Source organism: Morchella importuna (genome assembly GCF_003444635.1).
Source record: "Morchella importuna strain M04M26 chromosome Unknown Morimp01GS001, whole genome shotgun sequence".
In the NCBI taxonomy this organism is placed as follows: domain Eukaryota; kingdom Fungi; phylum Ascomycota; class Pezizomycetes; order Pezizales; family Morchellaceae; genus Morchella; species Morchella importuna.
The window spans coordinates 171671-196993 of NW_025763398.1; the positions used below are offsets into that span (position 1 = coordinate 171671).

Sequence of the window (25323 nt, forward strand, 5' to 3'; positions counted from 1 at the left end):
TAGTGGGTCACTAATGGGTGTGGTCACAAACCACCAATTCGTTCACAACTTTTTAAGTAATTGAGTCATTTTCTGTATATACAAATAATCAAGCAAGTTTATTGATGCATACGTATACTACATACAAGTCGCTGCCGGCCTTCGGCCGGAGAGGATAATCCATCATATATTATATTTTAGTGCAATTCTGTATGAGAATGAAGCCCCAGGAAGGGTATACTCAAAACTTTATATTAATGTAGAAGGATCTAATGAAAAATTAACAAAAATAACCTTTTAATTTTTGATTTCAAGTATACCTGCATTCACATTGGTCTATTAATACTTCATCAGCAAAATCTCTTGCTAATTTTAACGGCTCGGGCCTGGATTCAGGAACAACTTTGAATACGGCAGAGTTGGAACAGGTTCAAGGATGGAATCTGAGGAGGATCCCCGAGTGGAAGATAATACCAAAATCTACTAATTATAGAGAGAAACAAAAATCAATGTTATCATGATTATATCGTACTGAGAAACTTGAAAGCAAATATTGATAATGTGATATTGTATCAAGTAGAGCAAAAATCAATACCCTGATATCGTATACTAGTAAAGAAAAACAAAAATTAATATAATTATAACTATATTGCTCTAAAAAAGGAAAATCAATTCAATCATGATTATATTGTCACAAAAAAAGCAAAAATCAATACTATTATATTCTACTGCCAGTGAGAAAATCAAAAATCAATATCATGATATCATCTCAAGAAAAGCAAAAATCAATATATCAATCAAAAAAAAATCAATGTGTTAGCAACTCAAAAAAAGCAATCTTAATCACCAACTTCTCAAACCTAGCCAATCAAAACCTTTAAATAACACATTGCATATCGGTATATCTATATACTTATAAGATTTGGTAGCAACACATAAATTACTCATCACCTTTTCCCTCCTTGAAAATTATCTTTTTCACTAACGACTCGACGAGTACGAAGCGCCCAAGCCACCAATTGCATTGCCAGTTACCCTTCGCAGATTAGGATGTTTCTTGTGTATTGCTGTTCATTATTGACTAAAACAAGAATGATCAGCTTGTTTAATTTCTATAAACCAGAGTAAGTACTAACATCAGTGATCCAGTCAAGACAAGCAGTACCTGCGCGTTTCCCATCAAAAGTCTAAGGTGCATTTATTCTGTGTACATCTAAGGATGCACTGACAATATTTCCGTTGACCAGCGGTACGCCTTCACCAGCCCGGCTAACGTTGTCGGAGGCAAGGTAAATGAGAGTTGAGTTTCTGGATGGGATAACAGAGCGGGGGTGGGGATTTAGCCCAAGCTTAAGATGGTTGACTGATTGTCTTAACTCCCTAACGGCTACGGCAATAAAGACAATGAAGTGGGATTATTGTTCATGAGAGGATACTTTGAAGTCTGCTTCAGTACTCATAGAGGCAATAGATAATGCGTAACGGCTTGAAAGGACGTCCCAATGAGCGAAGGATAACCGACCATCGGCGAAGCAGGTGTTCCGCAGCCTGTCGAGTTGTCAAAGAAAAAGAAACTTTCAAAGTGGAAAAGTTAGGGTCATGAGTAACCTGGGTGTTGCTACCAAATATATGGTGTGCGTCAATAAGCTTGCTTGATTATTTGTACATACAGAAAAGGACTCTTAAGCACTCAAATGACTGTCAAATACTCAAAAGGCTGTTATCGTGAACTAATTGGTAAGCACTGTGGGTGTGCATGGGTGACGGTTTGTGAGCGCACTTAAAAGTGACCCACTTCCTCTTTGCCCTGAAACTTGAACCCGTAGTTTCTACCAGAGAAAACGGCAAACGGTACTACGGTGATTTAACATGGGGCTTCCTGATGTGTTATTCGGGCGTTGGTCTCTAGATAAACTCCGGCTATATTAGTTTACTAAGCTCTCGTGCCAACGCGCTAGTAGTACATAGTCGCCTTGGCAAGAAACGAAACTTCCTTCACACCCCCGTACGGAAGTGCAGGACTACCTGGACGGACCTGATCCAGTAACCAGGGAGAGTTCGTTCCAGACACAATCGCAAGGATCCTAGCCAAATATTCGCGGACCAACCTCAGCTAGCCCCGAACCCTAGCCTAGCGCGGATTCGAAGCCATCCTGGCACCCCCAAAACAGGACATCGTGGCCGAGTGGTTAAGGCGACAGATTAGAAATCTGTTTCGTTCGCGAGCGTAGGTTCAAATCCTGCCGATGTCGTTAGCGGGAAGCCAGTGTCGTCGAGACATGCCTTTCCTTTTTTTTTTCTCTCTCCTGCTGCATGGACTGGTTGGGTAAGTCGTGTGTGCAATGAGTGGCGGCTTATTACTAGTACGTAGTCCGTGTAGAACTGGCTGGGGATATCATTTACTTGAAGCTGTTGGTTTCTGCTTTTTTTTTTTTCACCTCCGTCTTGCATCATTATTGTTATTAATCCTCAGGAGTTTGAGAGAAACACTTTGCTATAAATCCCGATACGGACATCAGCTCTAGGACTTACTCGTTTCTATATGTACAGCGGTGGGTAATAAGTCATCGGACGACCTAGCCACAATTTTTCCTGCAAACGCGTATTTTGGTGGCGTTCCGTCTGATGACTTATTACCCACCGCTGTACTCACCGGATTGACATCAAGATTCCCGGTGATCGATCATTAAATATCACTCGTTTTATAAATACCACCTTGAAAGATATTGTCCCCACCGCGCCGGGGGGGGGGAGGGGGTTTCGTGGTGGCTGGTGGTGCGTGGGAAGCTTTTTAAGCTCGTTTCGTATGGTTGTGGTGTGTCGGAAGATTATGTCCTACATATGTATCTGGGTTTGCTGAGGTTGAGGAGCAGAGGCGGATGAGTAGTTGGCTTCGATTCTAGGAGCCGTGGTTCAATATTCATTCCGCAACCGCAGAAACCAGGAGCCACAAACGTTACTTCCACCCCACGTGTACCATACACCTCACCATAACCTAGCCCCAAGCCGATCAAGAGAAGCATTAAAAGCAAACCAGAAACCGAGGACAGGGAGGGTTAACGATTCAATTTTTCCTAGTTTGGAGTACGACGGTGGCGTTATATAGGTACCGTTATTCTGACAGAAACGTACCCTCGAGTTCCCTCCGGCTTACCTTCCTACCTACCATCCTAAGCACTTTATCTACATCTACCTCTCAGTTCAACCAACCAACCAACCAGCTAGCTAGCTAGAGCAGTACTACATACCTATTTCCAACTCCGTTCTAAACCACCCCACTGCAAAACCCCACGTCGATATATACCACGCACAACATACCACTCTCAGTCCACCATTCATCCGTTGGCTACGCTTCGAATCTCCTCCTATTCGCATTGCCAGGAACAACAAATTAACAGCCAATACAAAACCCCACCAACCCTAACCCTGCCACTATCAGCTGGCCCGAGTGATTGTTCATGAGTGGCCTCCATACGACACAGTCGAGAACCCTCTGAGTATGTAATTGGGTTGGTTGGTTATTGCACTGTGCGTGTAGAGCCTGGTTATGATTCTATGGGTGTCAGATCTGGCGGGTTCAATGTCAATGGCGTACGGGGTGAGGACTATGGCTATGGTAATGTCAATAGAAATGAAATCACCTATTGTGTCTGGGGGGACGGATTGGAAGGAATAGAATGCCACTTCCTCAAGAAGCACTGCAGTGTTCGAGTACTTTATAACCTCCTCACCCCCTCGATCAAATCCCCGCTGCAAACACTCCCTCACACCGCACACCCCCCGCCCTATACAACAACTATACACAATGCCCCACCCCACCCCCTCAATCCGCAGCTCCCCGCCCCCCTCCCCCCCGCCCCACTCCTCCTACCGCTCCTCCCCCCACCCCTCACACCTACCTCCACCTCCACCTCCACCCGCCCCCAGCCAGCGGGAATGACAGTCTCCCAATTCTTCACGACCCTCCGCCACCGCCTCGAGATCCTCTCGGAGGCCGAGGTGTGCGACAATAGCATCATCCGCTTCCGCCGCGACCCGTATCTTGGTTGCGAGCGGCACGCCTCGTGGCGCATGGCGGCGATGGGAGACTTTTTGACGGGTGTTGTGTTGGAGTTGGAGGTTGTTGGTGCTGGTGGGGCGTGTGATGCGGAGGAAGAAGAAGAAGAGGAAGACCGTTATGGTGGCGGCGGTGTGAGTGGTCGTGAGTATGTCCCCACTACTCGGGAAGGAAGAGAAGGGGAGGACGACGTAACATATACCCCCACCCCCGCTTCAGAAAGCGCCGGAAGCGACAGCGAAGACCAGATGTCGCCCGTGCTGCCACGGTACCTGGTGCTGACGCCGGATGCGGGGGTGGGGGGCGGGGACGGGTGGGGGGTGCGTAGTGGGGGCGATTGGGGGTATCGTGAGGGGGCGTCGTCGCCGCTGGTGGCGTCGGGGGAGGGGGGGTGGGGTGGTGATGATGAGGGGGTGGGAGAGGGAGAGGGAGAGGGGGATGGAGGCGGGGTTGTGGAGGAGATAGAGGCGGCAGTTGCTGCGGGGGATGACGGGAAGAAGAGGAGGTTGCAAGAGAGGGGGGATGGTGAGGAGGTGGTGGTGGTGGGGCTGGTTAAAAAGTGTCGTAGGAGTGCACGGCTTGCGGAGGCTCGGGGAGCTAAATCTGTGCCTTGTGAATAGGAGAGGGGTGTGGGGGTGGATTTTGTAGAATTAGGCATCTTTTGTTTCGTCTTTTCTCTCTGTTCAATTGGCAGTATTATCCTATCTCTTTTCATATCTCCTCTTTAGCTAGTACCTTATTACAGACAATACCGCCGTGAGTGGTGTAAGGCAAGGTTTATGGCGGACTGGGGCGTTTGGAGCGAAGCAGGAGTTTAGTGTAGATTTTGTTCCCAGACGAATCACAGAAGGAAATCTCAATCGCTCAAGCTCTGCCCATGAAAGTATATATAGTAGACAAGCCCATATGACAGCATTGCCCCAACGAAGAAGAAGCAGGTCAAGGTCAAAGTGAAAGAACGCAGATAGCCAAAGCCACACTGTATACCTGCCACCGCAACCCGAGTGATGAGCCATGTATGTACCGGGTGTTGAGGGTAAGTGATCAGGATCTGACAAGTGAATGCTGCGGTGAATAGGTGTATTTGTCTTATCAGATTCTGACCACTTTTCGCTACACCCTAGTACAGCTATCGATCATTTCTTTTTACAGCCACCGCATTACCTATCCCTCCAGAGTAGGTGCCTCGCCCATGGTATTGTTTTCTTTCACTTCTCTCCTGTCCATGATAATTACATCTCCATATATAGCCTCTCCAATCCCACCTCTATCCGCATCTCCGTTGCCGACCACCACAAATAGCGGCTCCGCAATCATTGACCCATCCCACCGCAACCTGACTGCACCTGACTGCACCGCTGCGCACTCCTCCAATAGCCACCCCGATGCCTCGCAACCAACGAACCAACCACAATCACCTCAACGTCAACCTCAAAACCTGCTTCCCTGCCTACATACCCGGGATCACCGTTTAACAAACACCACCACACCACCCTGCCGTCATACCTAACCCTCCCCTCCCATCAGTCCTAAATATATCCCACCAACACCACCACCACCACCCACCACAAGCCCAGCCATAACCCCCATCACCGTCCACAAAAAATGCAGGCCTCCCCCACCGCCCCCACCGCTCCACAGCAATACACCCACCTCCACCGCGACGCCGCCGACCTCCCCCCGGCCCCCGCAGCACCCCGCGCACCACCACCCCGCACGAGCGCACAATCTCGGACCACGCGCTGTACCTGCTGCTGATGGTGGAGCGGCCGCTGTATGAGGACGTCTCGTCGAGCTCGAGCTCTAGCTGTGGTGGGTCGAGCTGTGGGTCTTGTTCTGATGGCGAGGAAGAGGAGGGTGAGGAGGGTAGTGGGGCTGGCGCTGGGAAGAAGGCGGGAAAGATGAAGACGAAAGAGAAGAACGAGACCGGAAAGACGACCACTGCGATGAAGCCGTCATTGAAGCGCCCCCTCGGTCCAGATGAGGAGAAGAAGGTGGGGAAGAAGCGGAAGAAGGTGAGCTGGGCGAAGGTCGTGAGTGTGAGACATTATCCGGAGGACTCGTATCCGGATGGGAGGAGGTTTGAGGGGAGGCATCGGAAGAGAGGCGATGGGGCGGAGGGGGGATGGTGGAGGGGGGAGCAGTAGGGAGGGTGGGTAGTGGGTAGTGGGTAGTGGGTAGTGGGTGTTTTATTTGTTTTCTACTTTTATTTCTTTTTAACTTTCCATTCTCTGCGCTTCTTTTCCTTCCGTTTGTGATGTTTTATTTCTTTCGTTATCAATTCTGGGTGCATGTGGGTTTTTTGTATTTCCGGCGTTTAATTCAGCTCGGTTGGCTATGGCTATGGGGGTCCCTTTCCTTTCACTTTTTTAAAGAAAGAAAAATACTGGGGGGGGGGGGTTAGGTATGGGAATGGATTGGATTGGAAGGCACGATCATGACCATGATGTGGTATTTACATTATGTACGGCCAGCTAGCTCGTTGATGGCAGTAGTGATTCTATTAACAAACCCAGTGCAGTGCAATAGTCCGGTTTTGGGATGTAACTTCTGAGGCAGGAGGGTTCATATACATATACAGCAAAAACCTATCCATCATAACTCCACCCACCACCGCGGTGGCCAAATTTTGCTAGGCGGATGGAATTTAGAGAGAGGTACTTCAATGTTAGCAAACCACAGACTTTTGTTCCCTCTGAGCGAGCGCTGGAGGTTTGGTGTGGATGGAATTGCGAGAGGGTGGGGTTATGATAGGTTTGGCTTTTCTCTATATATTCGGGAGGGAGATGGAGGTCGAGTAAAGCCAGAGAGAGGTCCAGCTCGTCAATGCTGTTTTCTTTGGGAGATAGAGAGACGCACAGGCTGTAGCTAGCTAAGAAATGGTCTAGATCTGATTGTACGAAGTGAGGGCTATGATAGTGAATGTGTATCATCAAGTATGGACAACATGCAACCTCTCCAATATCGACAGATAGAACCTACGGGAAGAACAAGTGTCAATTAAAGAGCACATATAGTAAACCCCACATCCCCATCCCATCTGACACGGTATATAAAACAGCTACATAGCTACCCAGATCAGATCAAGAAAGATAAGCTTATGAGAGCTTTCTTATATAATTGCGATATGCTTCACCGGAAACACCATGTACCACGTCCGGTAGCTACAGCCTCGGCGCCGTACGGCCTAAATATGCCAGACAAGATCTTCCAGAACTAACACGGCGCCCGTAGAATTCTCTAGAGAGCTGTACCAGTAAATCAAATGCAATACGGTACTTCCACCCCACCATCCCACCACACATCACCACCCCCGCCCCCGTAGTCTCCTATACTCCCAGTCTTAACACACCCTCTCAACCCAACCCACATACACACCTAGCTCACCTCACCTTCCCAGAGATCTATGATCTATCTCCCACCTCCATATCTCAACGGCACCCCCTCCCCCCCGGAAAACCCACCAACCCACCAACCCACCCCCTCCCCCCCTCCACCCCTCCTACCCATCCTCCCACGCCGACCTACCCGTCTTACTGTGATTACAAGTCTCTCAGCCTTCAATCGATATATTTAAGTCCCCGGTACGGAACCCTTAGCTTCCCCTCAGCTGCCCACCGGGGGTCCGAGTAACGCACCACATCACATCCACCACCTTCTAGCTCCAAAGCTAGCTCCAAAGCCGTCTCGCTGTCTTGCTATCGTTCTCTTATCTTAGATGACTGAGAGTGGCCGGGGGGTGTCAGCCCTACGGCGTCTATACATATCCATATCCATATCCATATCCGTAACTGCATTGCATAACCAGGTTGCGTCTTGGCTGTTCCTGGCAAGAGCTCCTAACCTGCATACATATCGCTCGATAGGTAGCTATAGGTAGTAGCCAATGACAAGAGCCCCGTATATCCATGCCATCGCCGCCCATTCGTGCGTGCGGGCATCATATCCCCCGGACTAGTCCGGACCTCCGGAGACAGCGCGTTATACCCGCTGGCGCCGCCGCGCCGTATCCCCACAAAGTCCGGACCAATTGCAATGCTGCGCGTATCGGATCTGATCTAGAGTAGCTATAGATCTTATCCTCGCCCACGTATGTAGAGTAGACGCATCCCCAGAACCACACGCAGCTCTGTTCAGAAGTACATCACATGACGCACTTCACAACTCCAACTTCCAGCGCAGGTACGGTACAGCGACGCTACATATACTCTACCCTACCTACCTACATGTACTTCTACGAGCACAACCCCCCCACCACACGTCTTACGTCCCGCCCCATCCATCTCCATCCATCCAGCCATACACAGAGCAAAGCGCGAGTACGTGTCCGTCTGCCAAAAACAAGCTCCACTCCCACGTTACACCAACTCGCATTCATTGTCGTCAAGAGAATAATCCGGAACCCACAAATTGGTGGTCACGTGACCACGTTTTCACTGGGCGCTCATTTCAGGTCGTGTTGATCTGGAGGCAGCGCTGGTTAGGTAGCAGAGTAGGTAGAACTTAAGGGATAAGGGGGGCAAATTCATCCTCGTTGTTGTCAGCCCTAGGTTTAAGTGATCTAGGCAGCAGCATAACTGTAGCAGAGAATATTCCGATAGGCAGGGCACTACCAATCTATTCGCGAACTGGAAACTGGCTGTGTAGAGTAGGTATTGTAGGTACTTACTGTGAGATGATGGGTTCATTAAGGACGGTGGGGATCGACGGTGATCGTTACACAACCCCCCGGAACTGCACTCGCACAAAACAGACCTACTTTTGCACGTGTATCTCGCTGGAGAAGTGAGGAAGGGGAAATAGTGAGCGAGGGACGAGAGAAGTGAAATCGAAGGGGGGGAAAAAAAACAAGCACATCAACGTAAGGCATTGCGTATTGGCGGCCCATCCCATCCATCCATCCCCCATCTACCTATTCGATCATATTCCCATCCGGTCCCAATCCATATTCATTCCCATAAGTCACCCCCGGTGTAACCAACCAAACCAACCTGCCGACCGTACCGTATCGTCGCGCCGGCCTGCCACTCCGCCGGAGAGCAAGCCTCCGAGCGCCGACCGACCGAGCGACACGGCCACTCCGCTTCGATTGATTCGTCAGGCACCTCACCCCGAGCGCTCAGGATTGGTTTGGTTGCGTTGCACGGTTACGTTGGTTGGTAGGTTGCGTTGCCCTTTTCCCAACCAATCACTGCGCGCGGACACGGAACTCCAGGAACTGACCTGGGCTTCCTTCCTGGATCGTTCTGGAAGTCTTACAAATTCATCGTATGGTGGATATGTATGGCTGGCTGCGAGATAACCTTAATGCGGCTCTCTTGTAGTCTTACGACGCGAACGCGTTGCCGACCCCACGGGTTTCCGAGGCAGGGGTGGCAGCCGGGGAGGTGGGAAGGCAGGCAGGCAGGCAGTAGGCAGGCAGGTAGACAAGCAGGTACTTACTTGCTCTAGGCAGGCAGGCAGGCAGGCAGAGACAGGGGAGGTAAATGTAAGGTAGGGATGAGGGAGGGGCTACACAACCATAAATTGGTTTTCGCTTAGGAATCACACACCTCTGCTTCTTCGTTTACGTCAACTTATCCCCCCCCCCCCCCCCTTCCCCTCGATACGACGGACGGCGGAGGCGGATGAGGTAGTGAGTGAGTGGTAGGTAGATAGACAGCCCCGGAGGGAGTGGAAGTGAGTGGTGGTAACCACGCATGGATAATGGATACGACCGGAAACCGGGGTGTTTTCTGGGAGCATTTAAAGCTTCGGCGGTTCCTCCCTTCGAAAGACTGTACACCCCCACCTCTCCTCAGCTCATAATCCGAAATCCTCCTCCTCCGTTCGTGGTTTCTCTTTTTCCTTTCTTCCTTCGGCAGCAAGTAGAACGTATATAGATAGGTATGCTATATGTGCCCCTCCTATCTCTGTCTGTGTAGCTTCAGGAAAACTAACACTAGCACAGAGAGATACACTTAGAGCCCGTAGTAGCAATGTCGCAAAGTCTCACAGCACCTCCACCTCCCTCGAGGATGTTATTCTACCACCCACGAACCTCACAGAAGCAGCTCTCAATAACATTATTCCTCAACCCCGTACCCACAAATACCTACTGCGGTCCCACTCCTCCTCCGGCTCCGCGAATAAGCAGACTGCCAACGCCGGATATACCAGACGCACCAGAGGGGATGTTTTCATATTTTGACTTTGACCCTCAACGGAGTTGATTCGAGGTAGGCCCGGTTTTTATTTTTCCCGCGAGAGCTCGGTAGCGTTGTTAGTGCTAACTCCGGCCCTACATAGAACTATGTAGATCTTCACCAGGATCCTCATCTTGGGCGGGTTGGGTTTCTTTGATTGGCGCTTTTCTTTCTTTTTGGGCTCAGGCGTTCGGGTTCGGTTCTTGTTTTTTTGGCTCTCTCCATCTTCCTTTTGTTCTTGGAGCAGGCGGTCGGTCGGTTGGGATTTTTTATACTCTTCTCAGCGCATTATCATTCTCACCTCATCATTACACTATTATTATTATTATCATCTCCCCCACCATTTCAACTCACTCTATATGGCGTATTTATCCTTTGTAAAACTGTGTCTACCTTCAGCTATACACTCCACACACAATCAATATTAGTCAAATCATTGACCCAAGAAAAAAAAAAGGCGCGAAAGCAATTCTACCCACTCTCCATTGCAACCCCGCAGGAGGGGAGAGGAAAAAAAATTTCTACATCAGATGACACGAACAAGCCCACGTCTAGTTGCGTTGCACCCATGACGTACCGTCGACATGAGGCTCAACAGACAGTTGCCAAGACTGCTAGTGAGAGTTTTGTCGTGTGTATGTGTACCTGAGCTCTCTGCGGGGAACCACCACCAATGGGTGAAGAAAAAAGAGAGAGAGAGAAGGAAGGGGGAGAATGGAGTACCTTAAACGATGTCTCATGTAGGGGGGACAACAAGTGCAGGGACCAATTTCGTCCGATCTCGTGAAAGTGCGGGGATCGGTAATGACGATAATTGAGACTAGAGGTGAGTTTCAGGTTGGCTTGTGAAATGAGAGTCTGTAGGCTCGTGAGAGAACGTGTGCTGGTCATGCGAAAGAAGGCTCCGGTGCGCATGGCGAACGAGCGTACGTAGTTCCCTACTTGACAGGTCAGTATAATAACCACATCTCGGAGCAACAACTCGACATTAGGAACATGTACTCTACCCACCCGAAGCAATTATTTCTCAATGGACACCTCAACCCGGCGTCCCGAAGTCTCCAACATAGACAGCGAATCTCCCTATGCAAAGACCGAGTATCTCCGAACCAGTAACCGTATTTACGGGAATCCTGGTACTACATGGAACCTAGGTATTGGTGTCAGTAGAGTATCAGTGCACGGACTGCGGGAGAGCTACGAAAGAGGGCTATCTTCCCTGATTATCATGGGTCCGATAAAAAAAAATTGATACTTATCCAGTGCGAGAGCTCTTATCATCAGGTGTGTTTCTGCTGCATGGCGCTTCTGTTCCAGTTTACCAAAGGACGAACAGTTGGCAGCCTTCACTGGTTCTCGCTTGTGGGGGCAGTGTAGATCTCCTCTATTCGGGATGACAGCCAGAGCGGGGGGCCTCCGAGTGATCAGAAGGGTGCAAAAGCTCAAAGTTGCTGTTTAGCTGGCATTGGACGGTGTTGTAGCTGAGTCGATGCGGGTTTATCTGAATTAAGGCCCGTGAGAGAAGTGAGGTGCCTCGAGCTAGGGAAAATCACTGAGTGCTCTGAGCTGCATGATAGAAGTCTCCGTTTTGAAAGTTACCCAAGCACATTTCGATTCGATATCTGCCCGGAATCCGAATGAGATGAGGAGGTAGGAAGGGTCGGAAAGCATTGGTGCCCCATGAGGAGTGGAGATAGACAGGTACTTGTAAATACCTTAGACACTGTGCTGTGGTACACAGTTGCAGACAGATAACGGATATCTCATGGGTTAGGGTTACAGGGGATTTTCGAACCCTTCCTTCAAATGCTGGTAGCATATCCGCATAATCACATGCGATCCCCAGCAAACAGGACGTCGCGATTTCTTTATAATGCACGTGCCGTAAGACACGGGTAGTCAGTCACCTTCCAACCTCGTCTAATCACTTTGCAAATCAATAATATGAGTGCGTACTACATGTATGTAGTATATCCACCGAGCTTATTACTGAAGATATGGAACATCGGCAGCGTTCAACATCATGATTTCTTCCTTGTGGAACACCTCTGATACTCCGAAATAGAAGCAAGAGAATGAAAGTAATCATTCCGAGTCACTGCAATCTGGCTAGCAAGAAAATATATTAAACACAGACATATTCTGTCTATGCCAAGAGCTCCTGTATATCCTCAAGTCGTAGCTTTAGATTGACAAATCTACAAAGCTTGATTATGATCAGAGAGCTTTCAATGAAAACAAAAACGCCTCCCAGGAAATATCAAATATGATGACATCCTAATTGAAACCATTTCCAACAAGGAACAGATACAAGAAAACATATCCGCCGACTACTTCTCAGCGGTGAAAGTAACCGGCTTTTTCTGCCCGAATTCAAATCCAACACTGAGCTTTTGAGGGACGGAACCTTCCATTCCCGAACGCTCCTCAGCAGCCTTCGCGGAAGGTGTGATCTCCCCGAACAGAGTCAAGTTCTTAGCAAGAGGAGATTCATGAGTATGCTTAGCCTCCTTTTGCGAGTCAGCCTTACCGCGAGCTCTCATGACCATCATGAGCTCTTCGAGCACATCATAGAGACGGCTGATAACAGCCATTGGTGGAAGATCGTCCTCAAACAATTCTTCACAATTGGAGCCATGAGTAGCGTCCGAAGTGAAAGAGTGCACGGAGCCAGCTGGCTCAGCGGTCGAGAAAACATATCTGGTAGCGGTCAGTGAGAGTCCGGGTTCAAGAATTTTAAGTGATGAGGTGTCATACCCCCCACCAAGGTAATCAAATCCATTAGCCATGGCGTACGTGGGGACTATCCTCCTGCTCGAATATCAGCATCGAGAAGTCATGCACAACGGATCTTGGAGTACTTACACGTTTCTTCTCATTTTATCTTACTTGATAAGGTAGACAAATAAGTGATGAAGACGATGGTATTAGGATTGGTGAAGGTCAACGAGATCTTTTCACAACAAGGAGAATTAACGTTAATAATTAACCCGAGCGCAAGAAGTCATGTAAACTTGGGATTCTTACCGCTTTTGCTGTCTCTCGGCGATAGGGCGCAGAACAATTTAGAAATTGAAGTTTAAGGAGCAGGTAATTATCGATATTTCTCAGGACGATAGCGGAGAGGAGAAGAAGGAGAAGAAGGAGAGGAGAAGAAGAGAAGAGAAGAGAATGAAGAGAAGGAGAGTCCCGAGAGGCAGGGTGAAGTGGGGAAATTTTCATGTACTACGTGTGCTCTCATATGTAGTGCACATAATACGTAGCATTAATAATAATCTTCACAATTTCTACTGCGTATACATGGAGAGAAGAAACAATTTAGGGACTTATTTTCGTGGGTCTTGGCATTCGAGTGATGTCCTGTGAAGCTAAAGTTTACACTTGTGACCGTGAACATTCATGCAGCTTTTCAAATTGCCGACAACCTATAATTGAATATGTTAATAGATTATATATATCAAGTAAGACCTTAATAAAATGAGACATTTTGATAAAGCGCAGGTTTCTCGAAGTTAGGGTTTGTTTATGTAAGGTATGGGATGACTGAAAGTTTATGAAATTCACCGAAACAATTGCAACATAACAGCTTTGATTAGTGGTTCTAACTGTAACTAAATTCCCTTGCTAAAGATGGTGCTGTTTTCTGTTTCCTCTCTTTCCCGGGATCAAATATTGCATCCCATGCTAATCAAGCTGAACTAGCCGGACCGTACTCAATCACCCCCCACCTACCACTACAACTCTACGTGCCAGCTGCTCAACAACCGATTTTATATCTTGTATTATCCACTGCGGAATTATGGACAAACACAATCCGATCCATGGGGACTTTCCGTGGTGGCAGGGAAACAGGTTATATTCTTTGGATGACTTCTATCAGACAAGAATATACCCCACGCAGTCGTTCGACTCTCCCAACACCGAATCAGCTAGAAGATGCTAATACAGGTGTATATAGTTGACATTTCCGCTACTCATATGCCCATTTATGAAACCTATATGCAGCTAAAAAAAAAAAAAAAAAGAAGCCATAACTCAACCACTTGAAAGCATATAAAAGCCCGAAACTTTCATGATAGAGGAAGATCATTCCAAATACCGAACAGATCACCTTCCAATACCCCTCCACGATGGGAGCATAACCATCATAGCCGGTTCACATACTGGATGGATATGTCCCATAACCAAACCAGTCATAAAACCTACCACCGGCGGGGCCTTGGGTGCATCATCTCTGGCATCGTCAACTCCGACTCTACCTCACGCCTCCACCGCCGCTGTATCTCCCACGCAAGCATCGACTCCGGCGGACAGTTCGGCACCAGGAGCCGGCTCAATCTCTCAACGATCCTCGAGTCAATTGTCGTATCTACTCTGAGATCGAAGGCCGCTCTGGGCTCGACATTAGTATTAACCTTGGCAGAAGATGCTAGACTTGGGATATCCTTGGGGAATATCGGGGTCAATGGAGAGATAGGGAGGTATCTGGTTGCAGCCTCCTTCTCTTCAGTCCGCATAGCGGCAGCGTGGAGGTGGTCGAGCAACATGCGGCCCCGAGGATCCCGGAGACGGTTAGGCGAGGGCTGGACATAGTGAAAGACATCAGGGTTGCGTTCGTGGGCGCTGGCGTCGAGATGAATGCGTCTATCCGGGCTGTCATTGCCTTTCATTTGGGGAACGTAAAATTGGGGGTATCCGGACGAGTAAATGCTGGGCTCGTTCAATTTCGAAGCGACATGTTTATAGGTGCTGGGGTCGAGATGCCTGCGGCTATCAGGACTGTCCTTCCCTTGGCCTTCGGGAACCCAAGACTGGTGATAGTTAGGTAAGTAGATGGGGGGCTCGTTCGACTTTGCTGTGAAAGTCGTATGGGTGCTAGCGTCCAGATGTATGTGTCCATCAGGACCACTACCTTGCCCTTCGGGAATCCAATATTTCGGATCTTCGGGTGAGTAGATGCGAGGCTCATTCGACCTTGGGATGATGGTGTATGGAGCCCATTGCGCGTACCCTGGGGGCAAGTCCAAAAGGGGTTCATTAAACCTCTTGGTTGCAGTGGCCGGACGGGGCAGTCCGCCGCTGACTTTCGGTGCAGGAAGAATCTTCTCTACCATATGGCCCAGCAACACACCGGGCGAATGAGCGGCATATGTATCCTGAAGATAGACTGAGCTGGGCCACGGAGGTCTATAGTAGCAGTTGGTCAGTTAGGTTGGAGTGCTCACTGATTTCCCTGGGCGGGTGAGAGTGAGGGGAAGGGGAGGGGGGGAGTCATACGTGTGAGAATTCTGTGTTTTGTGGGCAGGGACTGACTCGAAACAGTAACTTTCATTCCTGTACATCCCATAAGGGGCGTAGGAAGCGTCTTCATACCCTATTTTCACACCTGGAGTTGATGTGGGACAAAATATGGTGCTTTCGGGGGTGTACATGCAGGGAGGCATGTCAGTGGTGAGGAACACGGAGTGAGGGAAGAGTAAGGGAGGGAGGGGAGTGGTAGTTGTAGCGGATGGATAAGACTGGTTGAACTTCTGCGTTCCTAATGACATACGTAGACTCATCGTTCACGCATAGAATGCATGGCGCTGGTGTGGACGTGATCACCGACCAGTCGAGGGCATCACGGGATATCACTCGTGATATGCCAAGAGCGAGGTTTGATATTGTGAGGGTATACTCACTGGATATAGTTAAAATTAAGCCTGTAGGAAATATTCCATTCACAGCGATTTTTCGGAGCATGTGTTCAATCACATTTAATGCAGCGAGGAGAAGATGCGTCTGGTTGGTCAAGCTACCCGCGTCCCCCGCGGGCGGGATGTGTTTCCCCAAGTGAGGGGCCTAGGCGGGCTCTACGACTTGAGAATATTATTTATAGGCGATTATATTTTTGCGGTAACGATAGGACGCACAAATGGGAGAATCTGGGAATCAAAATTATCTTTAGCGACGGAATGACGTCAAGACCAGAATAGGAACTGAGGTAACGGTCCAGGTGTTACGTGCATATATCATGCATGAAGACACACAATAACAGGGACCGGCTGCATGCAAAAAAGTCGTATAATACCAATAACGTACGTTATAACTAATGGCCACACGGCATTGAGAATTGAAGTTGTTCCTCGGTCGATTTCCCGGTTGGCCAAGGGGACGAGAGGAGGTCAGGGGTACTCTTCGGGTAAATAGACTGGTTTACGTAGATGGTGGTTTCCCTTCCAAGGAAAACCTCTTTCCTGGCGCGTTCTATTCCAGTGAACTTTCATTTTTATCGTAATAATTCCGTCGAGTGATAATCCATGACCCAGCGTTCAACGGTTTTCTCGGATTATCATTTTGTTATCCTAGTAAATATAGTCTCCCCCTTATGGCACGAAAGAGAGCTAATGAATGATACTTGAAGAAATTGTTTATACCCGGGACGACAAATCCTAAGAGCAGATGTAAGGACCACTTCTGCATGGCTTATATGATTTCATGTACATGTCCTTGCGACTGGTGGTCTCGGAGGTCGCAAGAAAAAGCTAGTGTTGAAATTTTAACTAGAGTAGGTATACCATGAGAAGTTAAATATACAGATTCTGAGGACTATCACTACAACGAGTTACAGCAAAAGCTTGGTTCAGGGCTTTCTATAAAGGGTAGACACCCTTCAACGTTTAGAGTATGTATCGCAAGCTTTCTTTTTTAGTGATAGAAATCGCGTAGACCTCTTTATCCTGAAGCATAACCCCAAACGAACGTATAATCAAAGTCTTCCACCGTTTTTTCAACGTTTAGTACGGGATGATAATACTAAAGCCTATGTCCAGTACGTACGACATCCAAGTGATATGAGTCTAGCTAGGAAAAGAGATTCCAGTTTATCCTCGCACATTCTGGGCAGAGTTCAACAGGCTGAAAATTGTTCATATACGTTTCTTTGCATGTTTTGACTGATAGGACAGCTGGGAGGCTTTTGGTTGGAAACGACAATTCACACTCAATGGTACCTGGGTTCAGCGTTTCAGACCTTTTCCGAATGGTATCCGAGTCACTTCCCATCGGAAACCGTGGTATAGAACTCCTTTCCCCTTTCATTAGAACTGTACATACTGGCTGTATTGATTATATGGAGAGAGGTATTTCCTCACTTTAATCCACAATTCAATCTGGTGAACGAACAAGTCTTGATACCCCTGGCGGGATTCCTTGCCAAGAAATTAGCAAGGCGGGAAGATGTGGCTACCCTGAAGAGAGTGAAATCTGGTTGGGGTATATTCCGCCAAGGATGACACGTCCCTCTTTAGAAGGATTAAAGGGATCATACAGTTCGGAAGTTACGTGCGTTCAGTTCCTTACATGTCTTCTTTCTGCTCCTTCCCCATCAAATATTTTTTCGTCTCCTCTGCTTCATCGAAACAAAACACATCCTTGATATCTTCCATGATTACTACAAGAAAGTCACATGTTTCCTCCACTTTCCTATGGAGCCGTATACGGTTGTTTGTTCCACGATAGAGGTAAGCATGGAGTTAGCACCGGATTGATTAATTCGTCACGCAGATCGGGACCGAGCTCTAATATAGTAAGTCAAAATATTCCATAAGATCATGAAAGGAGATAAAGGCCAGGCTTAGCAAGCACACGTTCACACGCAGATCAGAGTGATTGTCACAGATGTCAAGTCGTAAGAAACTAATACAAAGGAGTGTTTTTCTAATTACGCATGAAAAGGCACAGATCACGCGAAGAAATGCAGAGTACTAGATTGCTTCCGACGTAAACAGCCAATCAAGAAATGGTTTGGGGATAGCATTGATGCCCTAGCACAGAACTTCTAGATATGTTCTCTGCAAGCCCCCACCGCAAAAGAAGAAAAATGTCTGAAAGGGTGCACTTTGGTATCACACATATCGATATCATCTGGCAGTGAAGCAGCGCTACCACTTTACAGAAAAACAGAATGGACAAAATAAGACGCCAACAAAAACAGAGAAAATAGCCCCCAATACTTGCCCTCGGCTAGGGAATGTTCAAGGAAAGCGGGAAAGAAACGAACATCAAATCTTGCTCCGCAACCCGGCAAATCAGGGCAAGCAGAGAAAGGACGGTCACTATGTGCCTCGCTAAATATCATATAGCGGTGGTGGGGCACCCCGCACGGCAGCTCAGCAAGCTAGGACAGACCTCCAATCAAGTTTGGGGACGTCGATTGGCCAATGAGTTTGGGGGCGTCGGTTGGCGAATGATGTGCCAGACGTTTGACACCCACAACGACAAGGGATCAGGGACGAGGATGAGTCGGTATTCAGAGTACCGATTGGTAAAATAACGATGCAGTAACCTCACAGGAGGATACCTAAGGGTGAATAGATCACCTATGCCTAAAGTCTGAGGGGTTACTTGTCTGCATCTAGAAGTATGTTAGCTGAAAGCCCTAAGTCCGGTGGAAAATCGATTTGGTGAATCGGGAATAACCTCGGGGGGGAATGGTGGTCATACTTCTTAAAGAATCATTGAGGAGAATATGTCCATTTCCTTCAGCCCTATTAGCCTCGATTGAGATATCTAATGCGGGGTTCGGCCCATGGGGCTTCTTTTCCTTGCCCGGAGGGCGGGGGGAAGAGAGTTGTTCGATTATGTTGTATCGCTCGTGTAAGAGTAAACCAGCGGAGAACGCCACACCACCAGGATGAAGAGAGAGGGAGGGGCCTCGATAGATGCCACTCAGATGTTGGTGATGGAGCCCCGGATCATCCAGCTATGTATCAAAATCGTCTCCTTCTTGGTATGATATTTGTCCAGTGCGCATGGACTGAAAAGAAGAGGGGGAGGCGAGAAAATACAGTCCAGCATCTGCGAAAGATTTCTATGGATCAGGGGTAGGCTCCGGGGAATGCCTTGCCTGAACCGAAACCTCTACAGGGCTTCTTAGACTCTGAGGATATGGCGACGGGTAGTTATTGGTCCATATCTGGGTGGTAATGACAGTGGAGTAGCCAAAGTACTATTCTAGCTCCAAGCTGCTTAGGGTGTCAGGCAATGTACCAAGATATAAATATAGCGGGGTATACTTTACACTTGCAGTTTCCAAAGAAAACAGTCAGGAAAGCGTGTATATTGATAAACCTCTTCAAACCAGTGTTGATGCGTTGGTGGGATTCTCTGGAGAATAAACTGTTAGTCTAGCCACCTTTGATTTGGGCCGGTCAGAGAGAACTGACAGAACGTCCTCCATAGCTTAAAGGGACGGCATTTTTTTTCAGATACACTATACGAATACCAGCAAAATAAGGACCCATTAATGATAGCCAGATTGATGAAACATACTCTCCCCTTTCGGATTTAGAAACTAGAACCATGGTAAATCAGCAACGACGAAGTAACTTGAGTGAATTTTGAGAGAAGCTCACAAATATATCTTCTAAATCGTGCCCCAAGGCAGGCAGTGAGAAATCTCGCTGGCCAAGGACCCAGCAGAATGCTTTACCACCAAGCCAAATGTCAGCTACGCATATATATGTATACCGACTTCTAGAAGTATGTCAAACGATAGACTGACCTTAGTCAATGTTGTTTTCTGTCAGGAAAGCCCATGAATATGCTCAGATTCAAGGTATTCCCATGAAATTAAAACGAAGGATAGCCATTCAAAATAATGGCTAGAAAAGACCTTTGTTTCTGGATGGAAATACAAGAAATCCAAATTCCGAAAGGTCGTGGGGAGGAATGGTGGGTGGCAGAGCTCCTTCTCTCAGACACGTTGTAAGGCGAGCAAAGTTCCCGGTTAACCTCCGTTGAGGTAAGGATAAGGATAAAAGAGGGATATATGATGAAGAACGCAGAAAGCAAGAGCAGAACAAAGAGGGAACGACGACGGAAGAGGTTTATATACGGGACAAAGAGGAAACGTATGGTCCCTGTACCTTCAGGCTCTCCAGCCGGTTCTAGGATACGTGCTCGGAACTTGTACCATCACGGATGGATGATATGCGGAGTGTTGATGTATAGGCCGTGTATCCACAAGGATGTGGTTGTACATGCCCAGTAAGAGGCCGAGTGGGAGGTGGGGGGATTTTAATACCGGCCCCTGGATATAAGGTTTTTTGAATTCGGGAGGAGGTAGACTTTTTTCTCTGAGGTCTCTCGGGAGATGAACTAGAAAAATATCCCGAGTCCCAAATATTAAGCTTCCGGTTCTGAATGATCAAAGAGCCTCTTGCAAGGGTCTCATGGGATTACGCGGAACTCTTCGACGCGGTACCTAGGTTGAGTCTGGAATGGTAGCGGGAAAGGAGAGGGGGGGGGGGGGGGGTGTGGAAATATCACGTTTACCTTTGCCGCGTACGTAGAAACCTATATAAGCGGCAAGTTATCGACGTATCTAACCTAATACCCGGTAATAGCTGGACCAGTGTGTACGCAGTTATGGTAGCTGGAAGAAACAGCTCAATAACATATTAAAAACATCTCCTACCAGACCACAAGCGGGGCTATACATATACAATTTCTGCCAAATTAGGATTGATTGTCGCTAGAACCTATAACTATATGTCCTGAGGCAGCGGGTTTTGCAATTGTTCTTGAGAACCAGATGGACGGGCGTTGGATGGATATAAAACGAATGCTCTCATCAACTGTTAATAATATAAGAGAAAAGTTTTTAAATTTAATTATATTTGATATTGATAACTGAGTTAGAACAGGATTGAAATGGTAATTGAATGAGAATAAGAAAAATGTCGAGAATGCCTCGAATAGGTGGATGAATGTATGAGTTTGAAGTATCTGAACAGCTGATAAGTACCGTTTAGGTGGAAGCCACGATGAACTATTTTGCTGTACTATACTTACATTTCGTGTTTAGTACAGGATTCCCTATAAACATGACTGCTATTTGGAATTTGTTCAGACCAAATCGTGTTTTACTCTAAAAAGCAAATATATGAGCCCATCCACAAAAGGTTTAAGCGCAGAGTGCAATTTCTTTTTTTGAAGTTTTGCAGGGTGAGTTGTACACTGACTTTCTTAAGGGAGGGCACATCATACCCGCAATTGTGAAAGTAATTTGACTTGACCTGTGTGTGCTAGTATGTATCTAATCTTTTTCACTAACATCGTGGAACTCATGTCTCGTATTACATGTACTTTATGATCTGAAACATGCTGTTGACGTGTATACAAGTACATCCACTGCCTGCAAAAACTGTCTAGGTGGGGCAATCCAGGCCGAACTACTACCCAATACCAAGACCTGCACGTGGACATATCTTTGGTGCCGTTACACCTCACAGTTTTCCAACCTATTCATTGGATTTTAGCGGCACTCTTTGCTTACGTGAGGAAGTACCATCATCACTCACTTATAACCTCGCCTCAACCTTGTCGGTCAAACCGGACAACTTCTTTCAGCCCGGAAATCACTCCCAACTTAAAATGACACAACCATAGACTCCCATTATTATGAATCGTACGACTGACAAAGTCCACGTTTTCTAACGATTTCTTCAAATATCTGCCAAACGACCGGGAAACAGGGCGATCACTGACCACCCTCAGAGGAGAGGAGCTACCAAGGTAGCCTTAATATACCTATACCAGTGCCATCTAAGTTCATGTATGCCATCCTAATATCGTCCCTAGATTGTTTCTTAGTTGTCCGCTAAAGTAGCGCGAATGTACGTATACCAACTTTCCACTTCCATATTCATTGAGTAGATATAGACTTACAGAAAAGTCAAGCAGTAATAGCATATCCCACGGACCTCTCCATCAAGTCCATTACTAGGTTAACGATGCGAAATAGATGGATTTGATATACGTTGAACAGGTAGGAAGTGCACTACTTTAAAAGCGGTTATACGTGAAGTTATTCATAAAGAGAGACTTAAACTAAACGAAGGTAGTAACTATAAAACGAGCGAAATATAAAAAGTTGTGTGCAGCACCGATGATAACTTTCCTGCCAGTCCAGCACAACATATAAAAGGACTATCATGTAATCTTGGCCCATCTTTCCAAGAATCCCGGACGGTTAATATTCCAGATTCGGTCATTAGTTTTGAACGTCGCTTCATCCTCCTGGACGCCAAAGAGCCACATTATTTGCTTCCATGTGTAGCGGTTTTCCCATAATACTTGTGTGATGCATGTGTACTTTGGGTGAATCGGATGCATTCTTCTCGTTGGTGGTTTATTGAAGCACGCTTCACCTGGGCTTGGAAATCCGTCCCGTACGTATGATTGTTCCATCTCATCATCCCCAGGAACTGTAACATGGTCTTCAAAGGCCACAAAGTACTGGAGTCGAAGGTAGTGATAGTTATCAGTGGGGACCGGTCGCTGATGCCTTGGCGTTTCATTTACGCAGTTCATAAACACCATGGAGTAATATTTGTTGCAGACGCCACCGAAGGTAATCGGAATGTGAAACCGTTGTCTGAATCTGAGCATGACTAACACAAATGAAGGTGCGGTGCTTCCCTCCAGGTTGATATTAGATTCAAGCCATGCGTGCTGTTCAGCGGACAAACCTGCCGGGACATCAGGAGCGGCATGGCCGGCAGGGGTGATGGGGAGAGCGGGAGTGTTGATGGAAGCAGAGACAGTTCTGCCCGTTTGAGCGCTAGAGGAAGGCGGACCACTGGGGTCAACTAAAATGATATTTCCCCGCCGTGCCTTCTTCTTTGGCTGGGTTGCTAATCGAAAAAAATGTTAAAAATTGACTGCGACTGAGTGGTAGAAAATTCGATGCGTACCTCCTTTGCCGGCGTGACGACGTTTACGGTTCATTTTACCTGTCAACTGAGAGACCTCTGGATTTCTAGATTTTGTTTTTTTGAGCACGCCTAGATGTCGGTACCCGCGGGGTGGGGTATCCTTGCGGGCGCCTTGGTGACAAGCTTCGTGGTAAAAGCCTGTGAATAAAAGCTGTTGGAGTAATCTCAAGGCAAAGTCCGTGAGCGGAAAGGGGAGGGCGACTTCCGATGGTGTGGGAAAGGATGGTAAATTGTTTGTGTTTTCTTATAAACTCTGGGTATGTAGTGGCACTTCAACGTACGATATGGTCTGTGGCCCGGAAAGAGTAGGTGTGGGTGAGTTAGAGGTGAAAATTAAGAAGGGTTGTGGAGTGTTTGGAAGACTAGTTGAGACAGGAAGATGTGAGAAGAGTTGAGAGGGAGAAGGAGGGTCGGTAGTGGGCTTTTAGTGAGACAACGTCGACAGACACTCTACAATGTTGTAGAGAGAGCTACACGACTGGTGTCTCTTTAAACAGGAAAGGCTCGCTTGTGGACACAGCGGATAGGGAGTGGGTGTTTTTCTAGAGAGGGGTTTTATTGAAAGAGTGAGGAGAGGGTTGTTGCGAGAGATAGGACCCTAAAGAGGTGGTGACCTTGCTGTTGACTAGAAAGTTGTTCAGGTTCAAACCAACGTACAATTAACAGACCCAATGTTTCGTTAGTACTGCGCCCGCCACCGCTACTTGTCACTTATGATCCGATGCGACACAACGTCAAGTGAATCTGAAAGCAATACCGGCATCCAGAACACACTACCTTGGGACGTGCGAACAAGAACCATAATGACCTTTATTCTCACTAATTTTGGTGTCCCGAGTACCGTCGTTTGATCAAGACCTTTACTATGATTGATAAAATAGACGAATGCACTATTTATTCCTCGGAATAAGAAAAAAAGAGAAAGAGAGTGAGAAAGAAAGTAGGAACCACCCGTGTGCATTCCCGGCATAAAGCCGCAAGAGGAGTCGATTCCCACCGTCATGATAATCTGAGACTAATGAAGACCAACCTCATTTCCATCGAGGACGTCTCGTATGTCCTCAAGTCACCGTATGAAAATTTATTCTTCGGGTTTAAATTTAATTACAATGTACAATATATGTATCGCTGACACTTACTTGAGGGATAGAGAACAAACTTTGAGAGAAGAGCTCGAGCATTCAAAGTTATAATCACTAAATATATCTTTCAATCTTTAATATCCCACCCTGGATTCGAGCAGGTAGGTCATCAGAGTTTTGATTGAGAATTGGGAGGCTGGATTAGCCAATATTTCTAAGAGGCCGAAACGAAAACTGACTGTTGTTGTGGAGATAGAGTTCCCGGCAGAAATATAAGGGAATTATCTCACTAGGGAAAATCATGTTACATCAGTCTTTTAGTTGAGGAGGCTCATTATGGGATTTACCTCCCGAATGCTCATAACGGTTTCTCCACAAGTTTAAGATCGGATACCGGGAGCCCGGCATCCACGACAATCAGATTACCATATCCTCCGCATGATCCTCTACCCGGCCCCTGGTGGGAGCCGGAGATTGAAATCCCCAATGGAAAGAGTAAGTTAGCCGCTACATACTCGTTTTTCTTTCTACATATAGATATTCGAAGAAAAGGTGCGTGGTTAAGGCATTATTATGATAACAGTATTACTAATAGGCGGGTGAGTCTTTTTAAGAGCTCTTGGAGCGGCTATGGCCTTTAGCATACGGTGGGGCCCGGGGGGGGGGGTGTTATTCTTTAGATCTTCGCACTGTCGTAATGATCGATATTTCCTTCGCATTTCTCCACCAAAGTTTAATAAGTATACATACGTTACCTAACTACTAATATAATCTTCCTGAGAGGTAATTCTCTAAAACTAGATACGTACATTCCCTCCTAACCTTCTTCGGGGGGTCTCTGATAGAGTTACCAGCCTCCGGCTACCTCAGCCATTGGATACATCTCTTCCCTACCAACAGGTTCTTTGACTTAAGAAGGACCAACCCCCCATCTCCCCGCAATTTATGATATATGCATTGAATATCATAGATTTCACAATTCAAGCCCACCAAAAGAAAGTACTGGTGGGGTGCTGCCATAGTGATCCTTTCAAAGGCGATAAAGAGTGGGGGATTATTTATAACTTAAGATCTTGTGCTGAATTTGTGGCCGTTGTGGAGGGCTATTTTGTGAGCTACAAGATTCTTAGTTCGCCACAGCTTTAATAATTAATATTTGGGGGAAATAGAACCACGCTTCTCCGCGTACGACGAATATATTTTCTATATGGACCCTGATGCAATACACGTTACACTACTACAAGACTACTACGGAAAGG

At 47.2% G+C, this 25323-nt stretch overlaps 7 protein-coding genes across 7 annotated transcripts; 3 read left to right on the forward strand and 4 right to left on the reverse strand.

The window, feature by feature from the left end:
• Nucleotides 1-3534: 3534 nt before the first annotated feature.
• On the forward strand, nucleotides 3535-4656 carry LAJ45_00032 (uncharacterized protein; the record flags this gene model as incomplete). Its single annotated transcript, XM_046109635.1, has 1 exon — nucleotides 3535-4656. The coding sequence occupies one exon, from the start codon at nucleotides 3535-3537 to the stop codon at nucleotides 4654-4656; it is 1122 nt and encodes a 373-aa protein (XP_045976328.1).
• Nucleotides 4657-5793: 1137 nt separating this feature from the next.
• Nucleotides 5794-6183, forward strand: LAJ45_00033 (uncharacterized protein; the record flags this gene model as incomplete). The annotated part of the gene is made up of 1 exon (XM_046109636.1): nucleotides 5794-6183. The coding sequence occupies one exon, from the start codon at nucleotides 5794-5796 to the stop codon at nucleotides 6181-6183; it is 390 nt and encodes a 129-aa protein (XP_045976329.1).
• A 3559-nt stretch (nucleotides 6184-9742) lies between these two features.
• LAJ45_00034 (uncharacterized protein) lies at nucleotides 9743-10334 on the forward strand (the record flags this gene model as incomplete). Its single annotated transcript, XM_046109637.1, has 5 exons — nucleotides 9743-9815; nucleotides 9901-9922; nucleotides 9987-10116; nucleotides 10196-10254; nucleotides 10325-10334. The coding sequence occupies 5 exons, from the start codon at nucleotides 9743-9745 to the stop codon at nucleotides 10332-10334; spliced, it is 294 nt and encodes a 97-aa protein (XP_045976330.1).
• A 707-nt stretch (nucleotides 10335-11041) lies between these two features.
• Nucleotides 11042-11830, reverse strand: LAJ45_00035 (uncharacterized protein; the record flags this gene model as incomplete). Its single annotated transcript, XM_046109638.1, has 4 exons — nucleotides 11042-11159; nucleotides 11233-11304; nucleotides 11348-11371; nucleotides 11423-11451. The coding sequence occupies 4 exons, from the start codon at nucleotides 11449-11451 to the stop codon at nucleotides 11042-11044; spliced, it is 243 nt and encodes an 80-aa protein (XP_045976331.1).
• A 721-nt stretch (nucleotides 11831-12551) lies between these two features.
• Nucleotides 12552-13010, reverse strand: LAJ45_00036 (uncharacterized protein; the record flags this gene model as incomplete). Its single annotated transcript, XM_046109639.1, has 1 exon — nucleotides 12552-13010. The coding sequence occupies one exon, from the start codon at nucleotides 13008-13010 to the stop codon at nucleotides 12552-12554; it is 459 nt and encodes a 152-aa protein (XP_045976332.1).
• Nucleotides 13011-14423: 1413 nt separating this feature from the next.
• Nucleotides 14424-15335, reverse strand: LAJ45_00037 (uncharacterized protein; the record flags this gene model as incomplete). The annotated part of the gene is made up of 1 exon (XM_046109640.1): nucleotides 14424-14738. The coding sequence occupies one exon, from the start codon at nucleotides 14736-14738 to the stop codon at nucleotides 14424-14426; it is 315 nt and encodes a 104-aa protein (XP_045976333.1).
• A 6862-nt stretch (nucleotides 15336-22197) lies between these two features.
• LAJ45_00038 (uncharacterized protein) lies at nucleotides 22198-22995 on the reverse strand (the record flags this gene model as incomplete). The annotated part of the gene is made up of 2 exons (XM_046109641.1): nucleotides 22198-22901; nucleotides 22962-22995. The coding sequence occupies 2 exons, from the start codon at nucleotides 22993-22995 to the stop codon at nucleotides 22198-22200; spliced, it is 738 nt and encodes a 245-aa protein (XP_045976334.1).
• Between the last annotated feature and the right edge of the window lie 2328 nt (nucleotides 22996-25323).